The sequence below is a fragment of the Neomonachus schauinslandi genome, chromosome 11 (genome assembly GCF_002201575.2).
Source record: "Neomonachus schauinslandi chromosome 11, ASM220157v2, whole genome shotgun sequence".
NCBI lineage: Eukaryota > Metazoa > Chordata > Mammalia > Carnivora > Phocidae > Neomonachus > Neomonachus schauinslandi.
Window position 1 is genome coordinate 39,893,798 of NC_058413.1, and position 26,652 is coordinate 39,920,449.

Consider the following 26,652-nt stretch of genomic DNA (forward strand, 5'->3'; position numbering starts at 1 on the left):
CCCCCCCCCCCCCCCCCCCCGCTGCTTTCACTAGTGGAGACTGGAAGAAACATCACTCCAACCCATTTTCCAGGCATGAGCTCCCAACCCGCATGTTGAGGTCACCCTGCATGTACGTAGTTTCTACTGATTTTGAAGTGCTATCCTGTATGGTGAATTGCCTGTGATACTTGTGATGAGCAACTGTGTATCCATGTCTGTTGGTTTCTCTTTGCTCCTCTTGGCTACTACGGGCTGGTAACATTCCATATGTACTTACAAGGCTGCGTTACTGAATAACCAGAGCTCTGTGTCACAGCCAGTCACTTTTTGATATAAGCTCAGAAAACCAGGAATATGGGAAATGAATCCCCAGGTTAACCAGGGGAAAAGGAAGGGAGGAGAAGCGGTGGAGCAGTATTAGGGTCTGTAAATGAAGTGGTAACTCTGTCCGGTGCAGTGTTAAGACATTACAATGCCATTTTCTATGGAGTTAGCCAATTCCATTGGCTTGAAGTATAATACCCAGAACTTTCTGGCCAACTTCCAGCTACTGAAAAAATGAAGACAAGGAGTTCCTAGAAATCTCCAAATTTACTATAAAAAGACTACCCCCTCCCCCCCTTGGATGTCAGGAGGCTGAACAGTGATCTTTCTCAAAAAGACATATTTCTTATTAGTTGTTCTTAATCCAAAGACTATTTTGGAAGAGGCAATCCCCAAGGAAGATATGGAGCTTTGATCCTGTGGAGGGACAAACAAAATATTCCTCTGCTGCAGTTGCCGTGGGGCCAGGCTTGAGTCAGAGTTAAAAGCAGCTCACGTCAGCTAAGGGCAAGAGCTTTGCGAGAGGGCAGTCAGTAGTACCTGATCTGATTTTTATTAACCTTCCCTGCATGGATTTGAGGCCCAGCATGAAGAGCAGAGTAAGCATTTCAGAGCATTCAGAAGAGCTTGGGGGAAGGTGGGAGTAAAGAAAGTGCCAGGCACCAACAAGGAGGCAGCTTCTGGCAGAGGACTCTCAGGGGGACTCCTTCTAGACCTCTGATGGACCTTGCAGCTCTGACAGAGATGTCTGTCTGTTCCAGGGATGTCTTTTCCTAGAGCCCAGCCAGGAGCAGATTTACAGGGGGCTGAATTAGGCTGGCACAGATGGTCATATCCTTCTTGTGAGTCCCCCCTATCAAGATGGGCAGCAGCTTTTCCTTGACAAATTTGATTCAGTAAGCATTGATTGAGCACCAGCCTTGTGTCTTTGTGTGAGGAGAAGGGGAGCATGGAGCCATCCTGCAGGGGACAGTGAGGAAATTGGCACACCTGTGCTTTCCCGGACTTTGCCATCTGAAGGATGAGCAGCAGAGCAGATACGATTCAGCTATAAAATGGCCCAGGGCAGGTCCTATGGGGAGGATTCATTCTAACGAGAGGTTGAAGGAACCTTTGCAGAGTAAAGGGCTGATGAGCTGAGCCTTGAAGGATGACAGTAGTACATGGAGGATGGGAGGAAGGGCATGAAAGGTACAGGGAACATAAAGATGGCGAGGAGGAACTCATGAAGGAGCTTGCGAGTCAAGCCAAGGAGCTCAGCAGTCAGTGGGGACCCATGAAGAGTCTGGGCAGGGTTGTGATCCGATTCGATTTGTCTCACCCACGATGATGGAGTGCGTTAGAGCAGAGCAGACAGGTTGTGTCAGCTCTCCTGGATGCTGCTCTGACTGGTCCCCACCTCCAGTGGCCAGAGCCTCCGTGCCCACCCGCCAGGGACAGCAGATGCTTTGTGTGCAGTCTGGGGAATGGAATCACAGCCAGAAGAAATAGCCTTTAGGGAGAGAGGAGGCTAGATGGCACCCATGGCCACAGCGAGAGAGCCTGGAAAGTGTATCCTCTGAGTGACAGAGGCTGCTGGCGCCCCCGGAACTAGGCTCTGGCTCAAGTCCCTGATTTCTGAGAGCCACCCATTAGTTTCTGTGGCCTCAGAACACACTGTGACCAATGGACTTCTTATCTCTCTGCTGAAGATCACACCCCTGGCACCTTCAACAGGGTGAATGAACCAGGGGGGCTCAGCATGTGCATGGGGTGGATTTGCATGTGTGTCAAAGCGTGGCGGTTGGCCTGGGCCACTCCCGCCATGCCCTCATGGGGGTTTCTTGTACACTAACCCTTGTAGACATTTTGCCCAAGCCCACAGCCTCCACGAGGCCCTGGCGTGTCCACTATCTCCAAGCCCGTCATGGTCCACCAGGAGTCCAACTTCATCTACAGGCCAGCTGTGAAATCTGAGGTCCTGGTAAGCCCCTCGGGTCCCCTCCAGGGCATCTCCAGAGGAGCAGACAAGGGCTGTCTCCTCTGGCTTCTGCTGCCCCTGGAGGGAGAGTGAGGTGGGACACAACCTCACATAACTTCTCCTTGACCAAGAGATGAATCCATGTGGGTACCAAACAGGCTGGAGCTCCCTCTAGAAGTAAGAATGGTAACAGCTCAGACTTATTGTGAGCCCACCGTGTGTCAGGATACTGAGGCTTAGAGGGGGTAAGTCGGTTGCCCTAGGCAGAGCCAGATCTTACCACTTACTCCAGAGTCTTTCAGACTCCAGAGCTCAAGCTCTTACCTACATTGCCATCTTGCCAAACCTCCAGTGATTCCACTGGCCCTGGCCTCGGCCCCTAAGGCCTGGCGAGGCACGACACAGAACACCCTCAGATGGGAGACCATCCAAAGCGGGGCCACTCACTCTGTCCATCTCGCCACTCACTCCTCCCTGGACTGGGAGTGTGAGGTGTGGTCCTGGGGGAGCAGTAGGGTCTGCCCACCCCCAGTCGCCTACGGCTGAGGGACTCGTGTGGAACCCCATGTCCCGGGGGGTGCCAGGCACTGACTGGCCTCGCACCCATGGTGGGAAAAGAGTCATGGCAGAATTGTTCTTCCCCTTTCAAGGAAACCCTATCCAAATGTCAGGGCAGGACAACTCAGATACTTATTTTGAGCTTTTGCTGTCCTGTCAGCTCCCCAAAGAGCAAAGTTCATGCCCCTGTGGTAACCCCTGTTGGTGCCCCCGGGGCGTGTTCTCTGGCCAAAGGGTGGTGTCTGCTTGACTAGAAGCGGGGAGCTGCTGTACCTGGGGGCGTCCGGCCGGCCCCTGACATAAATCAGGCTGTGTCTACTCGGAGTGGGATGTTGCCAGGGCAGCCCCAGGCTGGCAGGCCCGGGGTTTGGCACCAGAGGGCAGACGAGGCCTATTGGTAACGTCCAGCATGGAACATTTTTTTTTTCTGGCAGCCACAGGAGATGTTGAAGAGGATGGTGGTTTATCAGACAGCGTTCAGACAAGTAAAGCGATACCCGTCGTGTGTCTGTAGTCCTCCCCGCCACCCCCGTCCCTCCTGCTCCAACTTCTCTCTCTGGGAGTGCCAGCCGGCTCTGAGGCGGCCCCAAGGGCCCTCCACCAGAGCCTCAGGCCAGAGCTGTGTCCCTGTTGCCTGCAGCCAGGAGTGGGGAAGGGTCTTCTATCAGGAGGGGACCCTGGCTTTATTAGACTCCGTGCCCCAGCTGAGAAAGTAGCAGGATCCCTGGGGGCTCTGCTCTTTTGCTTTGTTTGTGCAAAGAGGAGCAGGGCAGAGGGAAGCCGCGAAGGGTCGCAGAGGCCAAGATGGGCCCTCGCTCCAGCCCTAGGACAGAAGGTGTCTCCCTGCCCCTTCCCCTGTGTCGTCCCCTCAAGGCAGCTCACAGCTTTGCCTGGCACTGAACCAGTCAGGGAGGAAGTGGTAGTCCAGGTCCTCCACCTGCCCGGGGTGCTCCTGGGCACAAGGAAGCGGATGTCCTTCCTGGCCCGTGAGTTCTATCAGGCAAGCAGCCACTTACTTTCCCACCTCCTGGGGCCTTCTGTTCCCAAAGCCAGCCACTGGGTTGGCAGTCTCACCAGTGGTGGAAGAGATCCCCAGATAGAGAAAGATCTTGCAGCCAAGCTCACCGCTAACCCACCACCAGACTCCAGGCTCATGTGACTACAGGTGGAGCGACAGGGAAGTGTCAGCTTCACAGAGACACATGGGAGCTTGCAAAGGAGGCTGCTCCCAGCCCAGGACTGAGGAGTGACGGGCGACTGTCACTGTGCCAAGCACTATTTCTAAATACTTCATGTACATAAACTCATTTAATCTTTGTAGCAACCCTGGGAGGTAAGCAGATGAGAAACTGAAGCTGAGATGTTAGGAAACGCGCCCATGACGGCACAGCTCCTCCCAGGCCCTGGACTTGCAAGAGGTCAGGCTGCACGGTCGGGCTCCTACCTGCTCCACCATCCCGCCTGGCAAAGCGCATGTCTGATCATGAGATAGACATTTCAGCCCTTGTTGTTTAGGGCACAGACAGCCCTCCAAGGGAGAGTGGCTGGAAGGGAGGAGCCCAAGGACCCAGACTGGGAGTCAAACCCTTGCTCCACTACCCACTGGCTGGGTGACCTTGGGCATGAATGTCACCTTTCTGGGCCTCAGTTTCTCCATCTGTTGAAGGGTTGGGCTCCCTCTTCAAGGGCTGACCAGCTGTAGTGGCTTATACGTCTATGATCTAAATTCACACAAGACACAAACCCTTGCCATCATGCCCATTCTGAGAGCAGATTCTCACAGGGAGGGAGAAGGGGAAGCCCATAGCCAGCACTGTCCAGTTTTCTAGAAGAAATAGCCAGAAGTAGTCAGGGCCCTCAGTGAAAGAGCGTTGACTCCATATCCTGCCTCTTGACCTCTCCTGCCCATGGATTTGCTGCATCCCTTCCTCTGTCTGCTGCCCTGATGCCCAGAGACTGACCTGGGAGTGGCCGTGGCCTTCGAGTGGGGACAGCCTCCAAACTCCCAGGCTCTGTGGGGCTGAGCCTGGGCGACAAAGCCTGGATGAGGAGGGAGGGCAGACTGATGCCCAGGGAGCCACCTGCGGATGTTTGGTCCTCATCTTGTGCCCAGAGCTTGGTTGCAGCATGCTGGGCATAAAGAAGGCAGTGGCCTCCCCCTGAGGCTGACCATAGGCCTCAGGGGACACTTGGCATGGCCCGGGGAATTGCGTGCTGGGGATGGCTCCCCTCAGTCCAGCAGGGCCTCCCTGGGCCCCTGTCATAGGGCCTCTCACCTGCTCCCGCCTGCCCATGGGGACTAACCGAGGCTTTGTTGCCTAGGACTTGGCATGCCTGGCCCCCGAGTCTGTGGACCCCCGGCTCCTGCTCTCTGTGGGGGATTCCTAGGAAGGCAGTGTGTGCTGACTCTGCCCCCATCTTCCTTCTTACCTCCTTGTTTCTACATCTTGGGGACACTGTTTGCACAGCCCTCACCAAGCCAGGTTCCCTGAGATAAGTCTTCTCCTTCATCCTCTCCTGGCTAAGGGTCTGGGGGGCCTCTTACATTCTAGATAAGCATTACATTAAGAACAGTGCTACCACATCAAAAACCAGTGATGTATTGTATGGTGACTAACATAACATAATAAAATTAAAAAAAAAAAAAAACAGTGCTGGGCACTGGGCAGGCACAGACGCCCCTGTTCCTCTTGGAGCCTGACATCCCTTTGCACGGTCCACCACCCTGTACCCCAGTCATCTTGTGGCTGGATTCCCCAGGGAGAGCTGCCTCTTGAGCATTGTTGTCCTTCTTTGGGGTCAGAGCACCGGGTGAAGAAAGGCAGGCCTTCACCCCCAGAGCCTGAACCTGGCCTCGCATGAGCACTTGGAGGAACTCAGGGAAGACCTAAAGGACCTGAGGCTGTGGGCAGATGACAGCTTCAGCAAGGCCGACACGGGCCACTCAGACCACCTGGACATCAGCAGGCGCCCCTGCCAGCCACGGGCACCCACCCCGCTGCAACAATGCGGGGTCCAGGGCTGGGTTCCTCCCAATGCTTCCAGAGCTTCCTGCTTCTCCCCGGCCAGGGTGCTCTGGCTACTGGGGCTTCTAGCCTCCTCCCTGCATCCCCATCCAGGCCACACCTGGCCCCCCACTCTCTCCCCTACATCTGACCTAATCACGTCTTCTTCCTCTGCCCTAAGCTTGCTTCCTGCAGTGACCCTCAGGAAACTGTACTCTGTGGCCCTAACACCCTCCCTTTGCTTCCAGGATTTCCGCAAATATGAGGAAGGCTTTGACCCCTACTCCATGGTGAGAGATCACTCTCCTCCCCTGGGGAGTCATCCTAGGACTGTGGGTGGGGGTTTACAGTGTGCTCCATCGTGGTACATTCTGGGCTCTGGGGGTCCCAGGGATGAGGTGGGGCGTGTGAGGAGCCCCAGGGAGCCCCATCTGCTCTTTTCTGTGAAGGCTCATTGCAGACAGCATTCTAGTGTGACCCATAGGACTGGTGTGTGTGTTGGGGCACAGTGGGGTTATAAGAGCTGTTACATTTGCTGAGCACTGACTATGTATCAAGTGCTGTGTGGTCTTCTGGGTGCTTATAGGGCATGTCCTCGCCCAGCCCTCACAATATTCTCAGGAAGAATGGATCTGGGATTTCTGTGGTCACCTCTTTATGTGTCCATGTGGCCCCCATGAGGCCTGGGACCCCCAGGTGAAGACCGATGGATGTGGGGCTGGAAAGGGTCCCCTTGTCCATGTACTCTGTGGGACCCCCACCCTCATCCTCCAGGCAGACTCAAAGCTCCCCACTATCTGTTCCCTCTAGTTCACCCCAGAGCAGATCATAGGGAAGGATGTCCGGCTCCTGCGCATTAAGAAGGTACGTGGGCACGTGAAGGTCAGGCGGGCCACCATCCTTCTCTGCCCCAGCCCCCTCCCATCTTGGTGCCCTGCTTCTCCTACTCTGGAGATGACTCTTGGGTGACTCCTTAGATCCCTACCCTTTTCCCACTCAGTGTCCATGCTCCCGTTCCTCCCTGATGGCGTTGTCATTGGCCCCATGGCTTCTCTGGCCCTCTCTGTAGCCCTGTCAAGAGGATCCTGGGTACCCAGGGGTGCACAGGCTGCTATCTGCTTGGCTCTTGAAGGCCTGTTTTTCTCCATCCAGGAGGGATCCTTAGATCTGGCCCTAGAAGGCGGTATGGACTCCCCGATCGGGAAGGTGGTCGTCTCGGCTGTGTATGAGGGGGGAGCTGCTGAGCGGCACGGTGAGTGGGGACCAGCCATGCCCCAATTTGGAGGTGGTACGGTGGTTTTACAGGGACCCAGGAAAGCACACAGCTGCCCACTTGGAGTGGTCCGACCGTTGCTCAAGAATTCCCCCATCTGGATCCACCCATCCATCTTCTGAGTCCCACACGTTGCCCGTGGGCAAATGATGGTGCCAGGACTATGGGTATACAGCCAACCAGCCTCCACCCTGCCCTCCGGGGCTCCCCATCTAGTGGTGAAAACATGCTCAGAATTGCCAGATTCCACCCATAACAGGGCAGTCAGGTGACAGACAGTTGTGGGACCCTGAGGGGCCCCTGACCCAACCAAGGGAAAAGGGGGCCACGGGGGAAGGCTCCCTACAAGCACCATACCTGAGCTTAAAAGGTAAGTCAATGGGGCGCCTGGGTGGCTCAGTCGTTAAGCGGCTGCCTTCGGCTCAGGTCATGATCCCAGGGTCCTGGGATCGAGTCCCACATCGGGCTCCCTCCTCGAGGGGAAGCCTGCTTCTCCCTCTCCCACTCCCGCTGCTTGTGTTCCTGCTCTCGCTATCTCTGCCTCTGTCAAATAAATAAATAAAATCTTTAAAAAATAAAAGAAAAAAGAAAAGGTAAGTCAACGTTAGCTTCATGATGGTGGGAAAGAACTTTCCAGGAAGAGGGAGCAGCACATGTAAAGGCAGGAAGGAAAGCATCCAAACCTTCCCTGCCCTTTTAATAATAAGGGCTAATGTCTATCAAGAACTCACCATGTGCCAGATGTGATTCTAAGTACCTGCACCTACTCTGTGTCTGAAGCGTTCACATGTATTGTTAACTCGTTTAATCCTCATGACAGCACCGAAAGTAGGTACTATAATTACTCTCATCTTACAGCTTAGGAAACCAAGGCACAGAAAGGTAAAATGCTTGTCCAAGGACCCATAGCCGGTAAGTGGTGGAGGCAGGACTGGAGCCCAAGCTGTTTGGTATTTTGCTTTACTCTTGCCTTAAACCCGCTCACCTGCCCAAGAGTATCTGCGACTCACCATTAGTGATTCTTCCAAAGCCAGGAGCATTTTCAATAGTCTTGGGTCTTTTGTGAAGGAATCAGTGGCCTCGAAGGAGGAGCCTTGGGCCCCTCACCTTTCCAGGCCCAAGCAGGAATCCCGTGGTCAGGTCCCTCCTGGGCAGGTGCTAGGCTGCAGTCGGTAGAATGGAAGGTGGGTGAGCACTTGAGGCGGGAGGCAGAGTGATGGGAAAGTCACCTGGTTCTGTGGGCTACAGAGGCGAGTCCAGCTGGGCCACCTATGGCCTTGGTGAGCTCCGGCCTGCCTCTCACAGCCACACTCTAAGCTGTCATGTCAGCTTTGGAGGGGGCCCGCTCCCTAGGCAGCTGCCATGGCCCCTGGCTGCCCTCCCGGCCCACGCACTCCTCCTCTTCTGTCCTCACTTCTGGGCCAGCTGAGGCCAGTCTGCTGTGTCTGGCAGGGAAAGAGGACCAGAATAAATGGGACCCTCCCCCCCTTACAAAGCCCCAGCCCAACCCTTGCCTTGTTGCTCCTGAGGCTCCATCTGGAACTCATACAAAAGGAAAAAGTGAGTCTCCTCTCCCCAGGCCCACTGGCCAGAGGAAGCTGCTGTCTACAGTCTGGTCCCACACTGCTTTGGACACACCAGCAGCTGGTGACCTTTTCTCCAGGAGCAGTGTTTTAAGCCACTGCCACATCATCTTCAATATTAATCACTACATTCCTCTGGTCTTCATGCCTGCAAGACTTCTGGGTAATCTATTTCAACATAAACCAGAAAATGTGCTGTGGACACCAGAACTAAGAAAAAGTCCTTAAAAAACATTTTTTTAAAGGTTCTGAAGTTGAAGATGTATGAGAAACCATGCACAATCTATCCACTTCTTGGAGAGCCACAATACATATTAGCATATTCAAGGCTCTGACAAGTTCTGCAGTGAGTAACTCTGCTTAGCTTATAACTCAGCCCCTCCCAAATTTATTGGACTATAGGTCATCTTACCCAGGAAGACTTTTAACATCATTCATTTGTTCGAAAAACATGTTGAGTTCCTATTTTGTGCTAGGTATTATGGTAAGTGCCGTGGATATAGGGGTCAACCAAAGAGACGGTCCCTGCTCTCGTGGAGCTGACAGTCTGGTGGGAGGGACCATCGGTCAACAAATATATAACTACAGATTGTGAAAATGCTCTGCAGAAAGAGACTGGGATTCTTTGAGAGAACAATAGGAAAGACCTGCTCAAGATTGCGTGTAGGTCGGAGCAGTCCTCTCTGAGGAGGCATTTCATCTTAGCCCTAGAAGAAGAGAAGAAGGGGGCGGGGGTGGCAAGTGTCCCAGGTAGAATAGCACGTGAAGGCTCTGGGGTAGGAAGGAGCTTGGCCTAGTCAGGGGGCCTGATGCAGACTGGCAGTGTTCGAGCACAGACAGGGACGGCTCACAGAACTAGCTCATATTTCTGATAACTTCGTGGGCAATGCAGGTCTGCCTCCCTCTGTAATAGCAGAGGCCTGTACAAAGGCTAGGGAGGCAATGGTTCATCATTGGTGTCCTGATTCTACTGAGCTGGGGTGAGGGAGTACGGACAGGGTGGGTAGGAAGTGCTCTTTGAGTAACCTGGTGGATTGTTTCCCCTCGTGCCTTCTGAGCCCATCAGAAGCCAGGAGTCAAGCTCCTTCTGCAGCCCTCCAGTGACCTCCTGCCCCCTGCCTTTGTCAAGTCCTGGGCCAGGCACACGTCACAAACGGCCCAGTTGACCAGTCAGCCTCATCTTGCAGGTGGCATCGTGAAAGGGGATGAGGTCATGGCGATCAATGGCAAGATCATGATGGACCACACCCTGGCTGAGGCTGAGGCCACCCTGCAGAAGGCCTGGAGTCAGGGGGTAAGAGCAAACCCCCTCTCTGCCTCCCTCCCCTGCCTGCCTGCCTTAAACCCTGGCCTCTGCAGCCAGAGCTTAGTCAGGATGCCCCATCCCAGGGCGGGTATCCAGGGACCAGGAAATTCTTGGGTGACATCCACATAACCCATCCAGCCAATGGTCTCAATATGACACGATGAGATTCAGAAAAATAAATGTCAGTTCCTGACCTTGAGTCCAAAGAGCAAATGGCACAAATACAGACTCCAGAAGACAAAGTATGGCAACCCATGCAAGAAAAAGACTTAAGGTCTTCTCTAAGTGCACACTGATCAGGAATCAAAAATCTTGGGGCTACTGGAAAGCATTAACAGAAGTAGAGTGCCCAAAATGGAGGAGGGTCTGGTGGTAGTCTGATCTGTGCTCATTAGCCACTTGGGTCAAGGCCACCATATAAGGTCTCCCAGGCTATGCACTGCACAATCCGAGGGGATGCCCTCCTATAGATTACAGTGTGGATGGTGCCCTCTCATGTTGTGCAGTGCACAACCTGTGCAACTGTATGCAGGCAGCCGAGCCTGAGGTATTAAGTTCAGAGCCGAGGAAGCTGACCAGATGGGCCTGGGACCCACATGAAGGGATGTGGAGAAGAGAAGACTCACGGGTAACATGATGACTGTCTTTGATTATCTGAAGGGCTGCATTAGAGTAGAGGGAGCAGAAGTGTTCTCTGTGTTTCTTGAGAGCAGAACTAGATTGGATGGAGGGAGTCCTGGGGAGAGCTTTCAGTGCAATGTTAGGAGCTATTGCATGGTAGAGGGGCCCAGTGATATTTCACATACTTTTTATTGGATATACCCAAGCCAAGGGTGGACAATGATAGATAAGCCAAGGATGGCAATGATGCCAGTGAGGGGATTCAAGTGTTAGGGTCAGAAAGCTAAGCCTAAAGTTCCCTGATTGGATGTGCTTCAGAGTGACCTAGGGAGCTAGGACCTCCCCCAAATCTCCAGGGGCCAAGTCTATGAGTCTAGAGTTTTAAGAAGTCCCACAGGTGGTTCTGAGATTACTGCCTGGCCCTGGTCCACAGATCAACATTTGGGAACTTAGTGTCCTTCAAGGGTCTGTAAATCTTGGCCTCTGTGGTTGTGTGTGAAGCCCCAGAGACTGGAAACTTCCCCAGACCATGGGTCCGCACAGTGAGGCCGATCCCCACCAGAAGGCCCTCCAGCCCCAGCGGGGCCCACCTCCCCGTGGGAAGAAGGCCCCAGCCAGCTGATCCTGAGCCACGGCGCCCAGGGAATGGGAATGGAATGTCGAGGGAAGACATACCATCAATCGCTGAGCATGCCCCAGAGTCACAGGGCTTCTTCCCACAGGACTGGATCGACCTTGTTGTTGCCGTCTGCCCCCCCAAGGAGTACGACGATGAGCTGTAAGTGTGCGCAGCACCTGGCCCTCTGCTTCCTCTCTCTCTGGGCCACCTTCTCCCAGTCTACCCTCAGCCTTCATCCAGCCTGAAGGATTAGCCCGGGCACACAGCTTCTCACAGTCATTGATCCTAAAAAGCTCCCGGGCCAGAGAGAGCCTAGAACGAAGTCACTGGGTCACCATGTCAGCATTGTCAGAGCTGCTTCCTAGGCTGTCTTGTCCAGATTCTTCTTCACATATGAAGAACTGGGGCCCAGAGACAGTCAAGGTCTCAGACCAAGAAAACGATGGAGTTGGGACAAACTCAGGATTTCTGATTCTCCACTCAGGATTTTATCCCCTGCACCATCATTAGCTAGTTTAAAGATTTCCATGTCTTTTACTATCTAGTTGTTCTTCCCGATATGTAACTGCATTCCCTTGGGCTGCGTCTCTAAGCAGCCAGGACCACAGGGTTTGGCGCCCTCCGGCAGGATCTCCAGGGAGCTTGGGCCAGTCTCCATCTTGCTCTACGATCCCCTATATGTCTGTCTCTCCTTGTATCTGCATGGGTCTCTCTATCTCATTGTCTCTCTCTTCTCTCTGTCTCTGTCTCTCCTTTCCCTCTCTCCCTCTCCTGCATCTTTCCCATCAGTCTTTCTCTCCCATCTGCCCCCCTCTCCTTCATCCTTCTCCCCCTTGCTTCCTTGATTCCTGGCCTGAGTGGGTGCTAGTCTTTGTTACTGTGTATCCATTTCTCTCCTCTCTCTCTGTCTCTGTGCCTCTCTCGTGTCTAGTCTCCATCCTCATCACCTTCCTACCATCCACACATGTATTCTTCAGCCCCCTGCTTGCTTTTTCTTCCTCTGGCCAGCATGGGCTGAGTTCTGTGCACATCTAGGAGAAATCAAGGTCTTGTAGCAACTAATTCTGGATCCAGAGCCTAGGCAGGACCCGAGGCAGGAGGCAAGTGAAGGGAAAGGTCTGATGGGGCTCTGCCTGGAAATAACCAAGCCCTGTTTTGTGTTTCCTGCTCTGCTCTGCATATGTAGCTCTTGTCTTCCCTCCTCTGCAGCCAAAAGCCCCCAGCCGGTCTGAAAGGTCCTTGAAGACCGTGCTCCCGTGCCCAGACCCGGGTTCCTCCTGCAGCTGGAGCCCGGCAGCCCCCCACGGTGAATAGGCAGGCGGGCTGCAGGGCCCTGTCTGTCCATGCTGCGTGCAGTGGCCGTCTGCTGCCCGAGCTGGTGGGTTCTTTGGACCGGTGTCTGGAGGGCTGCACAAGGCACCATCCCTGGAGTGCCATCCAGGCCTGCTGTGAGCCACCCTGGAACTTTGTCCAACTCAAAGACCCTCCTGCTCAGGGAAGGCAAGCAGAGCCCAGTCTGTAGCATGCTCAGGGTCTGGGTATCCTAACAGCCCTTGAGAGCCGCCACGGGTCCCATGCGGCACCCACAGGAGCGGGATGGAGCAGTGAGCACCATTCTCTGCTGGGCACAGTGCCTCAAACCAGGCATGACGGGCTGGGTGAACCCAAGGGAGTACAGCCTGGATTTGCCCCCAGAGGTGGCCTCAGCAAAATGTGCCTCCCTTCCCTGGGGACACCACCTTCTGGGAGCCCCTGCTCCACCGGGCCGCCGGGCTTGGGCGGAGCCAGGGCAATTCAGGCTGGGCCAAAGAACCAGGGTTGGCCTATCGGAGCTGTTCATGTCCTGTTGTGACTTGTCATGGCCTGAGCCCAGCTTGGGCCAAACTTCCGTCTGTGCCATCTATCTCCCTTGGCTCTGGCTCTCCTGACAGTGTCCTCTGGGGGACACTGCAGAGCCCGGTTTGGGGCTGTGTTTCCCACTCCGCGACAGAGCTGGCTGGTGGCCATAGACTGGTGTTTGGCGTGGCCTGAAGCCCACAGCTGGCAGTATCTGGGGCAGACCCAAGCCCGGACTTGTTGACTTTTCTGTTACAAGTTTCTCAAAACATTAGGGCCTCACGCTCCCAAGACAGGTGGCCTGCTATGCCATGGCTCCTGGGATGGCCTCAGTGGCCCTATGATTGCTGCCACTTGTCATGCGCTCTTCGTGGGGGACCCCAGCCCTCTGCCTTCTGGTCCCCTCCTAGCTTATCCCACGTATCCCCTCCGCTCTCCCCAGCCTCCTGTGGGCTCTGGCTGTGGTTGCTGTGGAGCTGCTTGGGACCCGCCTTGTGCCGCCAGGCTGGGGGCTCCCTGGGCTGAGTGTGTGCCCACAAGGCCTGCACCCGCCTGCTCTGCTTCCTCTGCCCCACAGAACCTTCTTCTAAAGTCCAGAAGGAGAAACCAAATTCACCCCGAGAAGCCAGGGAGCTCTGCACCCACCCTCCTGAACACAAAGCCTGGAAGCAGCCTGGGGAGATGCCAGCGGGCAGGGACCCTGGAAACGTACAGTCAGCACCCAAGGCTTCCCGACTCCCGTTGGCCCCAAAGTAGGGCTGCATAAGGAGCTCCACAGGCCACCCCCGAGGGTCACCACAGAGGAGGAAGTAGCAGTTCCGAAGACGGCCCCCGGGATCCGGACTCTCATTTCTTTCTTCCAGTCCTGGGAATTTGGTCTCTCCCAGCCCTGGGATCTCAAGGTTCAAGGGAATTCTCAAGAAATCACGAGTTCTCCCTTGAATTCTAACAGGACCTGACTCCTGGGTCTCTCCACTGCACCCGCCCCCCCCAATTGCTGCCACAAACCTCCCTCTGAACTCATTAACAAAATAAATTGCTTTCCCCTGAAACAAACAATACATTATATGTTAATAAAAACAAATAAACTGCTTTCATTTCCAGCTTCCGGGAGTGAGTGTGGATTGGGGCAGCAGATTCAAGACTCTCAAATAAAAAAACATACAGTCTTGGCCCTTCAAAAGTGGGAAACAGGACCCAGTGCTAGGATCTGGGTTGGACATGAAGGACAAGATGAAATGGCCATGGCTGGCTTGGGGCAGGGGGGGCTGGGGCCGTAGGAGATGGGCTGGGCTGGGCTTTGAGTCTTCTCAGAGAAAGATGGCAGGGAATGAAGCCATGTGATAGGGACTTTGCTCAGTTCCAGAAAGCAGAGTTGAAGGCAGGAGCCCCAGAGGATTACCTCTAGGCACGGGATGCCCCAGATTCACTCGGGGCAGCATGACCACAGCTGCTTCTCCTGAGGCCATCAAGACAGGATGTGAGGGAGGGAGGGAGGGGCATGAAATTCCATCCAGTGGGACCTCAGGGAAAGAAGCTAGGGCCTGAGGCAGGAGGGTGTAACTCCAAGGAGCTGGCAGGAGGTAAGTAAAGGCCCTCCCAGTTACAGGGCCCAGGGATGCTCTCAGGCTAGATCCAGGGAAGAGGGGTCATCAGGGGAGGTGTCTCGTGAAACTCCACTTGGAAGTGGAAGGTGGCTCTGATTCAAGGCGTCTCAGAGGAGTGGGTCTCTCAGTTGAGGCCGCCTGTCTCTGTCACCCCTTCCTCTGTGTCCTCAGAGCTCAGCGTGAGCTTGGCCGTCCTAATCCTCCACCTTTCAGCCATAGCTCCTCCACCATCCCTGGCTCGGTGTCCATTTCCCAACTCCAAATTCCCCAGGCAAAATCTGAGTGGGTGGCCCTGGGGCCAGGGACCAATCCTAGGTCCAATCAGCTGAGGTTGGGCAGGCGGCAGGTCATGTTCCACCCAACATGGCTGCTGAGGCAGCCGGGACTGTGGGCGGCGAGTGGTGCTCAATGGGAGGGGCAGAGAGAGAGAGAGAGAAACGGCTGGACTCTCTGATTTCAGTGGAGACAAAGCCACAACGACCTTCTAGTAGCTGGCTCCCAGAGACAGCAACCACGCTGAGAAATTCTCCGTGCTTTCTTCTCTAGCTCCTGACCTGGCTCTGGAGGTGATTCCAAAATGAAGGTAAAAGGAGGGGGCTCATGTTCGCCAACACCTGCTACAGACTGGCACCAGGCTGGACCCTGGTCCAGCAATGGCTGGAATTAGTGCATGGCCCCCCAGGGAGCCTGGTGGTAACAGCCAACACTGAGATAGCACTGGCCGCATGCCGCCTGAGCATGAAGCTCGTCTACTCCCCTGAGCTCCATGAGGAAGGTGCCATCGCTCTCGCCGACTCCATTTCACTACCAGAAGACTGGGGCACAAAGAGGCTAAGTGACTTCCGCTAGGTCACACGTGAGGAAACAGTGGAGCCAGCATTCAAACCCCAGGCGCTCTGGCCCCGGGGACCACCCCCTTCTCCACTGTATGCCGAATGGGGCAGGGCCCCCCTCGCTGCAACGTCTCAAGTTCTAGACTGTTGGCAGAACAACTCTCCTCACAACTGAAGCACAGCGTTCTGCTGTTCAGTGACGGTTCCCTCCTCTTGTGACCACAAGCCTTCAGCTTGTGGATGCCTGGAATCTCACCAGTTCAAATTCATCTCCAGCTATTCTTAGTAATTGGCACCTCATAGTGAATGCGTTTCTCAGTGCTTATCAGGACTTGATGAGTGACGCAATAAAGAGGCTTCGAGCCGCTGGCTAGAGGAGAAGGACAGGAAGGCGTGCCACTGGGCAGGGCAGGAAGAGAGAGATGAAGGGAGGCTGGGGACTTGGGTGACAGGAGTTCTGAGCCAGCAAGCAGGGTGTGTGAGCTACAATGGGCTCCAGCTTCCTTTTCTATGAGGCCTGACTCCCTCTCTTCTATCAGCAAGGACATCAATGCTCATGTATTGGAAAGTTGTTCCATGTTGAATCCAAAGTACACAGCTCTCCCCAGCAGACACTGGCATTAACCAGGCAAGAAGTGGGAAGGTCCAGAGAATGTGTACAGAGGTGGGGGCCTCAAGCAGCTCCTGAGCTTCTGTGGGGCCCACGAGGAGCACTGCTGAAGCCAGAGTCCACCGAGGGGACTGGGCCAGTCATGATAATCTGCGTCAGTGCTGAGACCAAAACCCACCCAGGCTAAGGACTGCGCATGCGCCGCCCACTCCCTTCCGCGCGCACGACGTTTGTTGCTATTTCAATCCCAGGGCTCTAGCCAGCCAGCCAGGCAGCCACTAACAACTGATCAGATCCGGTCCACAAGGTGAACCCCATTTTCCACCTTTGAATCTACCCCCCCATCATTGGGTGTTTGGGAAAAAATCGAGGCCAAGGAAGCAATGACTTATCCAGGGTCCCCCTAAGTTGGTGCCAGAGCTGTCGTTTCTACTGCACCATACAGTGGGAAAAAGACTAAAAAGGCTGGGAATTCAAGGATGCCTTTTGACTCTGAACTTTTAGCATTTTATCCATCTTATTGAAGTTGCTTCCCACAGCGAGTCCCTGGGGAGACTGAGCCGCCTTTGAGCCTCTCACCTCTGCATCTGGAAGTCAGAGTAAAAAGGGCCAAGTACACAGCCTCTGTGCTTCCGAGACACCCCCTTTGGGCCTGTGCAGGGCTGGGAAGCTGGTTTTCACCCATTCCAGCCTAATTCCCCGGGCTGAGATTTGGATAAGAATCTGTTTCCAGAGCTAAAAGCCCTTTCTACTCCTGTCCCTGGTATGACCCTTCCCAGCTCCCTGGGGCCCCGGCTGGCCATGCCTCTGTGAGAACTGGAGGGAGCAGGAGTGACCCCTGGGAAAGACAGGTGGGGCTGGAATAGGGAGAGGGAAGAGGGCCAGAGAGCCTGCCACAACTGTCCTCCTAGGACCTCGGGTTTGTAGCCCAGGGGCCTACGCACTGGCCTTGGGAGGAGTAAGCTACTAACTTCTAGCTGTTTGCTATGTGTCAAGCACTGTGCTGAGCCCTAAGTATGTAGCGACATTTAATCATTATAAGACATTACTGGGGCGCCTGGGTGGCTCAGTCAGTTAAGCATCCGACTCTTGATTTCAGCTCAGGTCATGACGTCATGATCTCAGGGTCGTGATATCGAGCCCCGCATGGGGCTCTGCATTGAGTGCAGAGTCTGCTTAAAATTCTCTTTCTCTCTGCCCCTCCCCCTGCTTATGTTCTCTCACACTCTCTCTCAAATAAATAAATAAATAAAATGTTTTTTTAAAAAAAGACATTACTAAGAAGTAGATAATCTTCACTGAGGACATTGAGGCAGCAAGACTTAGACTGTAAGTGGCAGAGCTTATGGACTTGGCTGCAGAAGCCCATATCACTAACCACCATGCTGTCCTACCTGATGAGAAAGAAAGGACATACAGAAGATGATTTCAGGAGCATTAGGCAAAACTCCAGCCAGAAAATCATTCCTCTCTGCCTCTATCTTCTCTCTGCTTCACTGTGTCCCTCACACTGCGTGACCCAGCCCAAACCTGGCTCTCCTTCAGACTCTGCACTGCTCTCCCCGCTGTCCTCTGGACAACGTCCAAACTCCTCTGCCTGTCATTCAAAGTCTTACATTACCTGACAGTTTTTCCACTCTGATCTTTTGCCTTTCACTGCAGCCACACTGAACTCTGGATTCCCAGGCTTCCACGCTCTATCACTTCTCCATGTCTTTGCACATGCTCACTCAACCCTGTCCTCCTCATGCCCACATGAACTTCTATGCATCCTTCAAGGCCCAGGTTGACTGTAAAAGGGGAATTCTGGGTCTGGCATGGAAGGAGAGCTCAGTCAGTGTGAGCTCCTGCCTCCTCCTGAGATGGACCCTTTGGGTTGTAAGTGATAGAAATCCAATTCAAGATGACCACTTAAATGAAAAATACAGGAGTACTTGCTGTCATGTCTGGCTGGACCAAATGTTAAAAGCAGTGACATCAGGAATCTGTTGGGCCATCTGTAATTGTCAGGGGTCTCCAGAGAAAGAGGGGGAGGTGGAAGATAGAGAGATAGAGGGAGAAAGATTTTTGAAGGAATTTGTGCACACAATTGTGGGGCTTAGCAAGTCCAAAATCTGCAGGGTAGACCAGCAGGCTGGAGACCCAGGGAAGAGTTGATGGTGCAGCTCAAGTCCCAAGGCAGTCTTTAAAGCAGAATTCCCTCTTCCTCACGGGATATCAGTTTTTTTCTATTAAGGCCTTCAACTGATTGGACGAGGCCCACCCACATTCTGGAGGATAATCTTCTTTACACAAAATCTACTAATTTAAATGTTAATTTCATCTAAAATATTCCCATACAGCAACATCCAGACATATTTGACCAAATACTTGGATGCTGTGGCCTAGCCAAGTTGACTCATAAAATTACCCATCACACCATCTCTTGTCTCTACCCTCCTCTAGCTGGCTACATTCTCAGATGAGCTCTTCCCGTGTCATGCCAAGATGGCCTCCAGCATTCAAAACATATTCTACAGCTAGTACAACATCAGTAAGAAAAGCATATGCCGGGGCGCCTGGGTGGCTCAGTCGTTAAGCGTCTGCCTTCGGCTCAGGTCATGATCCCAGGGTCCTGGGATCAAGCCCCACATCGGGCTCCCTGCTCCACAGGAAGCCTGCTTCTCCCTCTCCCATTCCCCCTGCTTGTGTTCCCTCTCTTGCTGTGTCTCTGTCAAATAAATAAATAAAATCTTTAAAAAAAAAAAAAAAAGAAAAGCATATGCCTATCCTAATAGTCTCAGCTAAATCCTGAGGTTTCACTCTGGTTAGCTTGACTTGGTGGTAAGGTCTTTCCAGATTGGCCAGGCCTGGGTCCTATGTCCACCCATGGAGCTGCACCAGCGCCCCAGGGGCTGAATGAAGAGAAAGAGTATGTTCCAAAAAGAATATCAGGCTGCTGTTACAGAGGAAGGGGAAATAGGTCCAGGCAGGCACAAAGCAGTATCCACTAAGGTCCCCACAAGCTCCTTCTTTCCCTGTGATCTACTCCGGGAGGAACGAGTGGTTCAAGAGGCCAGGACATTCCCATGGTGTGCGGAACCCTCACCAGCTCTCGGCTGTCAGGGCTGGCTCCTCGGCCACCACCTGGGGACAAGAAATGGGGAAAAGAAGGGTCTGCTGTGACCACAGAACCCCAGAGGGCCAAGAAACAGGGGTTCCAACCCTTGCTTCCCAAATGTCCTGAGAAGTGAGAGCTGTGTTATTTCAGCCTTACCTCCCTTTCTTCAACTATAAAAGGGATATAAATAGTACCTACCCCGTAGAGTGATAAGAATCAAAAGGAATATAGATAAGATGCTTAGAAACTGTTTTTGGATCACTAATTAACATTAACTTTTTAAAAATCTGGTATAGATGCTGTAGAAGAGCAGGTTGGGGCCCATTGCACCCCAAAGGATGGGGCTTCCCAAAGGTGGGCTCTTTGTTCCTTACTCTGTTTCTGTGCCCCCCACACTTAGAACTATAGCAGCTGGGAAGAACTGCCTCCCCTCTAGGCACGTTAAGTACAGAAAGCCTCTGTGCACCTTCCCTCTCTAGGGAAGCAGCACTTACTCTCTCAGCAAGCCACCAGCTAAGTGTGTGTGTGTGTGTGTGTGTGTGTGTGTGTGTGTAGGCTGGGTTTTTAATAGGTATCTTTATTAATTCTATCCTGACTGTGCACATAAGGTATTCTATAACAGAGACAGATTTCCTATCAATTACCTTACAGTAAATGAAAAGTGTGTTTGTGCCCCCCTCCCCTTGGGCCCAAGACCTTACCCCAGGGTCATGTGATGAAAACCAGATGGAAAAATCTATATGAGTGGTGGGATACTCCATAGACAAGGGATGGAAAGCAAGGGATTTTTTTCCACTTACATACAGGAGAGAGGCAGCCATCCCCCTTGCCTCCAGAAAAGGGAGGGGAAAAAACTTTATTTCTTTGAGAAGCATTGGAAAGGATCATAGATTCTCACCCTAGATTTTTGGAATATACACACCTAAGGAGATAGAGCTCTAGTCTTCTGGCATCTTAGGGGTTTAACCTAGGAACCCAGTCCTGGCTATAACCCTTTGGCCCTCTCGGGTAGATAAGAGAAGTTTTATTACCCTTTTTAAAAATTGTGGTAAAATACACTTAACATACAATTTACCATCTTAGTAATTTTAAGTGCACCATTCAGTGATTCAGCACATACACATTATGGTGCAACCATTACTGCTATCCACTTCCAGAACTTTTTTAATCTGGCAGGTCTGAATCTCTGTACCCATTAAATAACGCCCCATTCTCTCCTCCCCTCAGCCCTTGGCAACCACAATTCTACTTTCTGTCTCTGAGTTTGACTACTCTAGGTGCCTCATATAAGTGGTATCCTACAGTATTTGCCTTTTATTTCTCTTAGCATAATTTTCTCAAGATTTACCCATGCTGTAGCATGTGTCAGAATGTCCTTCCTTTTTAAGGCTGTCTAATGTTCCATTGTGCAGATATACCGAATTTTGCTTATCCGTTCATCTGTCGATGGACACTTGAGTTGCTTCCACATTTGGCTCTTGTGAATAATGCTATGAACACTGGTGTACAAATACCTCTTTGAGACTAAGTTTTCAACTATTTTGGACATAACGCCCACAAGTAGAATTGCTGGATACACCTTATTATCCTTTTGGATAAAAGCAATTATCTGGACAAATGGCTACAGATCTAATTCTCAGGGTATATGAAGGGCAAAGCACTTCCAGGGAAAGTGAAAACAAAAGTTCCCTGTCTTTATCTCTTATTCTCTTATACATTTGCAAGGATCAGGAGGGTAGGGCATTTCATAAGAGCACTGAGAAATCGAAGGAACTGTGTTTCTCCCAGTCCGCACGCTGGTCATAGGTGGGCAAACAACGGAGGCTTTCAGCAAGCATCCCGGGCAAGCAATGAAGGCAGTCACCTCAGAGGAAGCCGAGTTTCACCTCTCTGCCTGTGTGCTGCAGAGCTGGCCACAGCCCACAGACTCTTCTGTCAAGGACGATCCTGAGACCCGCGAGTCAGCTCAGACTCTACTGTTCAGGCCCCATCATTCACTTCACAGATACCATGGAGCAAAATTCTGCCTGACGTGGCCCCAAATCCTCAGCACAGTCCAACAGACACCCACCCAGCAGCCACCTCAGGTCTGCAGTTGCTAACTCAGGGCCCACAGATGGATTTAGGGAGAGGTTATAAACCCCAGCATTTGAGGGGTGCCTGGGTGGCTCAGTCGTTAAGCGTCTGCCTTCGGCTCGGGTCATGATCCCAGGGTCCTGGGATCGAGCCCCGCATCGGGCTCCCTGCTCGGCGGGAGGCCTGTTTCTCCCTCTCCCCCTCCCCCTGCTTGTGTTCCCTGTCTCGCTGTCTCTCTCTCTGTTGAAAAAAAAAAAACCCAGCATTTGAATCTCCTTTTGAATAAGTGATCCAAAGTTTTTATCAGATTTTCCAAAGTATCTCTGACCCAAAAAAGGTTAAATCCACTCTCATCAAAGGGTGACAATGAAAACAAAAAACTTAAGAACAAGCTGTTAGGAACTCCCAAAATACTGAACAGTGAGCTCCTTTGGTGTCAGCCCTGTATTCACTACAGTATCTCCAGCAATTAGTAGGGTTCCTAGCACACAGTATGTGCTCAATAAAGACATGCCAACAAATTAATGAAGAATCTGTCAAAAACAAAGAAAATGTACCTCAAAGATGTAATGTAAGTCAATGAGAAAGTTGAATCCAATTTATAGACATCAATTTTTCACTTAGCTGAGCAAGCCCACAGCTGTTACATCCATGGGTAAACATTACCACTGATTGATTTGTTCACTCATTCGTCCACTCATTCATTCATTTATCAGATATTAACTGAGACTGAGCACCTGCTCTGTGCCAGAACAAAGCTACATAAGACTCTGCCTCAGCTCTCAAGCCGCCTCCAGCCCGGTGGGGCAGACAGACCGCAAATGAACCCTCACAGCACTGGGTGGCAAAGGCAGTGACAGGGACTGTACAAAGACCCAAGGGAGGGACCCTGAAGTGACCCAGCTTGGAGGAGGCTCAGGGAAGTCTTTAGCAGGGAAGTAACATTTGAGCCCACTGGTGAAAGCTGAGAAGCAGGTAGTCAGTGGGTGAGGGAGCCTGTTTTTAGCTTCCATTGCCCAGTGCTGGGCACATACAACAGTTGCGTCCTAACTGTGGGTTGTCAAATGAAGAGTGGCCATCTGTAGGGGCAGAATCTATGCGGGGATTTCCTTAGCTGAAAATTCCAGAGCACTAGCAATCCAGTCCCATTATTTTCCATGACTCTTCTCAATGTACCCTATCCCAGCAAGACTCACTGTTTCACTCATTGCATCTGGAAAGTCTTATTCCAGCCTCCCCACCTTTACACACTGATACCCCTCCCCAGCCAGACAGTCTCCCCACTTCTTCATCTGTACAGGCTGGGCCATCCCTCAAGACCCCCTTTTCTCCCAAAGCTTCCAGCAGTCTACCTCTCCAAGGTCAGTCACCTTTTAAAAAATAATGTATTTATCTTGTTTCCCAACCAGATTGTAGGCCCATGAAGACAGGGACAATCTGTTATTATTCTTTATCAGGAGACAATGTGGTAGAGAGCAATGGTTCTCAAATGTTGCATGCATCAGAATCACATAGAAGACTTGCTAAAATAGATTTCTAAACTCTACTTCCAGAATTTCAGATTTAGTAGATTTCTAACAAATTCCCAGGTGATGCTACTGGTCCAGGGACCAGACTTTGAGAGCCTCTGGTATGGGAAACACATGGGTTCCAGACCCAACTGAACCCAAATTTCAATCTAGGCTATGCATCTCACTGGCTGTGTGAGCTAAGGCAGGTCCCTTAGCCTCTCTGGGCCTCAGTTTCCCAAGGACACAATAATACTCACTTTGCAGAGTTACAAGGGAACCCAGCTGTCACCCAATGGATATTTAATAAATGTCTGTTAAGTGATTGGCTAACTGCCTCAGTTACAGGTCTAAGCATCCATTTCTGAGCCAGGTTATTTCTCCCAATTAAGGAAGCAAGCGACACCTCTCCCACCAGGGGGCTGACCAGCAGAAGAATTTGATTTGAATTCTCCAGCTCCAGTGGAAAAGATGATGCTTCTCTCCAATCCACTGGACTCACTTTTTTTAAACAAAACTTCTCCAGGCTCTATCCTTTGCCCAAGCTCCAGTTCACCCACATCATTAAATGATTATCTTCTCAAGGGCACACTTGGCTATCCAAAAAGCTTAAAATGAAACATATTTACCAATTTGAATTTTTAATGTACTCATTTTCGCTAAAAACAGGTTTTGACTATGTGGGGCATGAGGAGAGTACTTCAGCAATGTTTCCTTCAAGCAGGTAAATGTTAGGTAATGGCTGTGAGTCTCTTTCTCGTCCCCAACTCTCTGTCTCTCCTACCCTGCCTCCTTTCCAGGTCTCTGCTTGCCTGAATGGAGAGGTCTTTCACTGCCCCAGCACCAGAGAGAAGGGTCTTCTTCCCTCCTCCCTGACAGAATCACAGTCCCCAGCATGCCCCACACTTACTTCCACTGACATGCTGAGTTTCACCTGTGCACAAGGAAGTCGGCCATATGCATTAAATTCAGGCACAGGCTCAAGCAGCCACATCTAAATAAGGACCGGGGACAGACTCTGCAGACACTACCGTCAGACAGGTCCCCATGCGCCGCCTCGCACCCCCTTCCAACTAGATCACTTCCAACACCATTTTTTGCCTTCCTTGTTTACCCCACCCCTACCCCGTACTCACCCATTTCTCAGCAGGTTGCTCCAAGGAGGAACCGGATTCTGCCACCTAATGTGGTGGGGGTCCTTGGGCAAGTGGGTTTTCCTCTTTGCCTTATTCTCACCTGTGTAATGATAAATATACCACCTGCCTTAAAGGGAGAGGACAATCAAGCCAGATAATGCAATAAAGGGCTTGGCACTTTGTTCTGGCCCACTTAAGTTTTAGGTAGGAACTCAATCAATTATTAAAAATCAGTAAGTGTTGCAGAATTATTTACAATAGCCACGACATGGAAACAACCTAAGTGTCCATCGATGTGTGAATAAAGAAAGTGTGGCACATATACACAATGGAATATCATTTGGCCATGAAAAGAAGGAAATCTTGTCCTTTGTGACAACCTGGATGAAACTTGAGGACATCATACTAAAGTAAATAAGTCAGAGAAAGACAAGTACTGTATGATCTTACTTACATGTGGTGTCTAAAAACAGCTGGACTCGGGGCACCTGAGTGGCTCAGTTGTTAAGCGTCTGCCTTTGGCTCAGGTCATGATCTCACGGTCCTGGGATCGAGCCCCGCATCGGGCTCCCTGCTTGGCGGGTAGCCTGCTTCTCCCTCTCCCACTCCCCCTGCTTGTGTTCCCTCTTTCGCTGTGTCTCTTTCTGTCAATAAATAAATAAATAATCTTTAAAATAAATAAATTAATTTAATTAAATAAAAACAGCTGAACTCATAGAAACAGAGAACATATTGGGAGTCACCAGAGGTAGGCGGTGGGGGTGAGGTGTGGGGGAAGGGGGTGAAGGTGGTCAAAAGGTACAAACTTCCAGTTATAAGAAAAATCAGTTTAGGGGATGTAATGTGTAGCATAATGACTATAGTTAACAATACTGTATTATATATTTGAAAGGTGCTAAAAGAGCAGGTCCTAAAATTTCTCATCACAAGGAAAAAAAATTATAAGTATGTGAGGTAATGGATGTTAACTGAACTTATATGGTAATCAATTATATATATATATACATATATATATAATCATTGTGTTGTATCTTAAATGCATATGATGTTATATGTCAATTATACCTCAGTAAAACCGGGATGGGAGGGAAGAGGGGAAGAAATCAGTGTCGTGGGATTTGGGGCAAGAAGACCTCAGGCAATTTGAAAATGGAAGAGCTTGACAGGAGGTCTAGTGTGTGCCAGGCTTTCTCACACACGTGATCCATGAGGGAGGAATTAGTCTTCCCCTTTTACAGTTGAGGGCCAGGGAGGATGACTTGCCTCAACTCAAGCCTGGTCAGGGGTAGAGCTGGGACCTGAACTTCCCCAGCACAGAGTCTGGGTCCAGGAGCCTCTGCTCAGGGGACAGGAGCCAAGATCCCTCTGCTCAGGGGACAGGAGCCGAGATCCCTCTGCTCAGGGGACAGGAGCCGAGATCCCTCTGGGGGGAGGGGAGGGAGCTGCAAGAGTTTGTCCCACAGCTCCCACCTCACCTGGCCTCAGTCCCGGCTCCGGCAGGGCCTCCAGGCCCAGGCAGCTGAGGCCTGCTGTGCCTGCCAGAGGCACCTGTCAGGGGCTAGGCTGTGCCAGAAAGAGGCGTCCTTTTTGGCTGAGCCCAGATGGAGGTTCTGCCTCGGTGTGGCCTCGGGTGGGGACAGGGGCAGGCCAGCGCACCTTATGGGATCCCTGTGTGGCTCACATGCAGTCATTCCCATTTGTCACTAATGGAAGTTGTCTCCAAAGCAAATCACTGCAGGGTCATTTGTGTGCCCGCTTCTCCCACAGAAAGAGGCTCCAGCGCCCAGGCCCCTGGCACTCAAGTCCTCCCATTCGATGCCAGTGACTGATGCTGTGGCTGGGCAGTTCCTTTGGTCTCTAACACGGAGAAAAGTCAAAATGTGCAGATGGACAGGGAAGGTTCCCCAAAGGTTGGTTCTTTGGGGTCTGTACTCCCTCCTCAAGAGATAAAGTCTCAGGAACAGAAGAATCCTCAGTAGCCCCAGCATCCCTTTGGGAAGTAGTTAACAGCACACTCTTTGAAGCCGAGCATAACTGGATTTGGATCCTGGTGGAGACCAATTCCCGGCTGTGTGATCTTGGGAAAAGATCCTCTGAGCCCCATTTTCTCTGCTAATAGTAACTACTAGGTGATATAAAATAGGTAAAGTGTGTGACACATACTAAGCACACTCAACAAATGTTGGTGAAACAAAAGGGAGACAATCTTATTCTCTTCCCCTATCTCCCCCACCCCAACTCCATCTGTCCAGAAAGATGGCAGGTTTGAGGATGGTCAGCAGCTTAGGAAGGGAAATGAGGCATGCTGGAGAAACCCCGAGTGGGTAGGCAAGCTGAAGGCAAATGCTGAATTGCTCTGGAAAAAAATGAGGAGCATGTTTTTTCGGAAAGGCTGTGTGAAAGAAAGGAAGAGAAGACATAAGATATACATAAGGGACAAGATCTTTGGAGGTAAAGAAATGATGGGATTTTACAAAGTTTCTTCTGTGAGGTATGCAAATCATGTCTTTCCACCTCCCCATGGAGAGTCCAGTAAAGCCTCCACTTCTAATCCATGCAATGGGGAGCTGGGCCTTTTGGGGGATGCAATGAGAGAATGAGTTTGACCACAAGTGGCCTCAAGGATATAGAGCAACCAGGCCATGCATGGATTCACCCTTCTGGGTTAAGTTCCTATAGTGAGTGTGATCCTGGACCAAACCTTCAGTGGGCAAG

At 51.8% G+C, this 26,652-nt stretch overlaps 1 protein-coding gene across 1 annotated transcript in view; it reads left to right on the plus strand.

Moving 5' to 3' along the window:
• The window catches only part of USH1C (USH1 protein network component harmonin), a 44,310-nt gene extending 31,807 nt beyond the window's left edge, over nt 1-12,503 (plus strand). The window contains exons 19-26 of the mRNA XM_021685827.1: nt 2,150-2,269; nt 3,259-3,309; nt 6,078-6,119; nt 6,640-6,693; nt 6,982-7,081; nt 9,873-9,979; nt 11,320-11,390; nt 12,418-12,503. Of these exons, the coding sequence (XP_021541502.1) occupies nt 2,150-2,269; nt 3,259-3,309; nt 6,078-6,119; nt 6,640-6,693; nt 6,982-7,081; nt 9,873-9,979; nt 11,320-11,390; nt 12,418-12,463 (591 nt within the window). The 3' untranslated portion in view covers nt 12,464-12,503. The remainder of the gene's footprint in view (nt 1-2,149; nt 2,270-3,258; nt 3,310-6,077; nt 6,120-6,639; nt 6,694-6,981; nt 7,082-9,872; nt 9,980-11,319; nt 11,391-12,417) is intronic.
• Nucleotides 12,504-26,652: the final 14,149 nt, after the last annotated feature.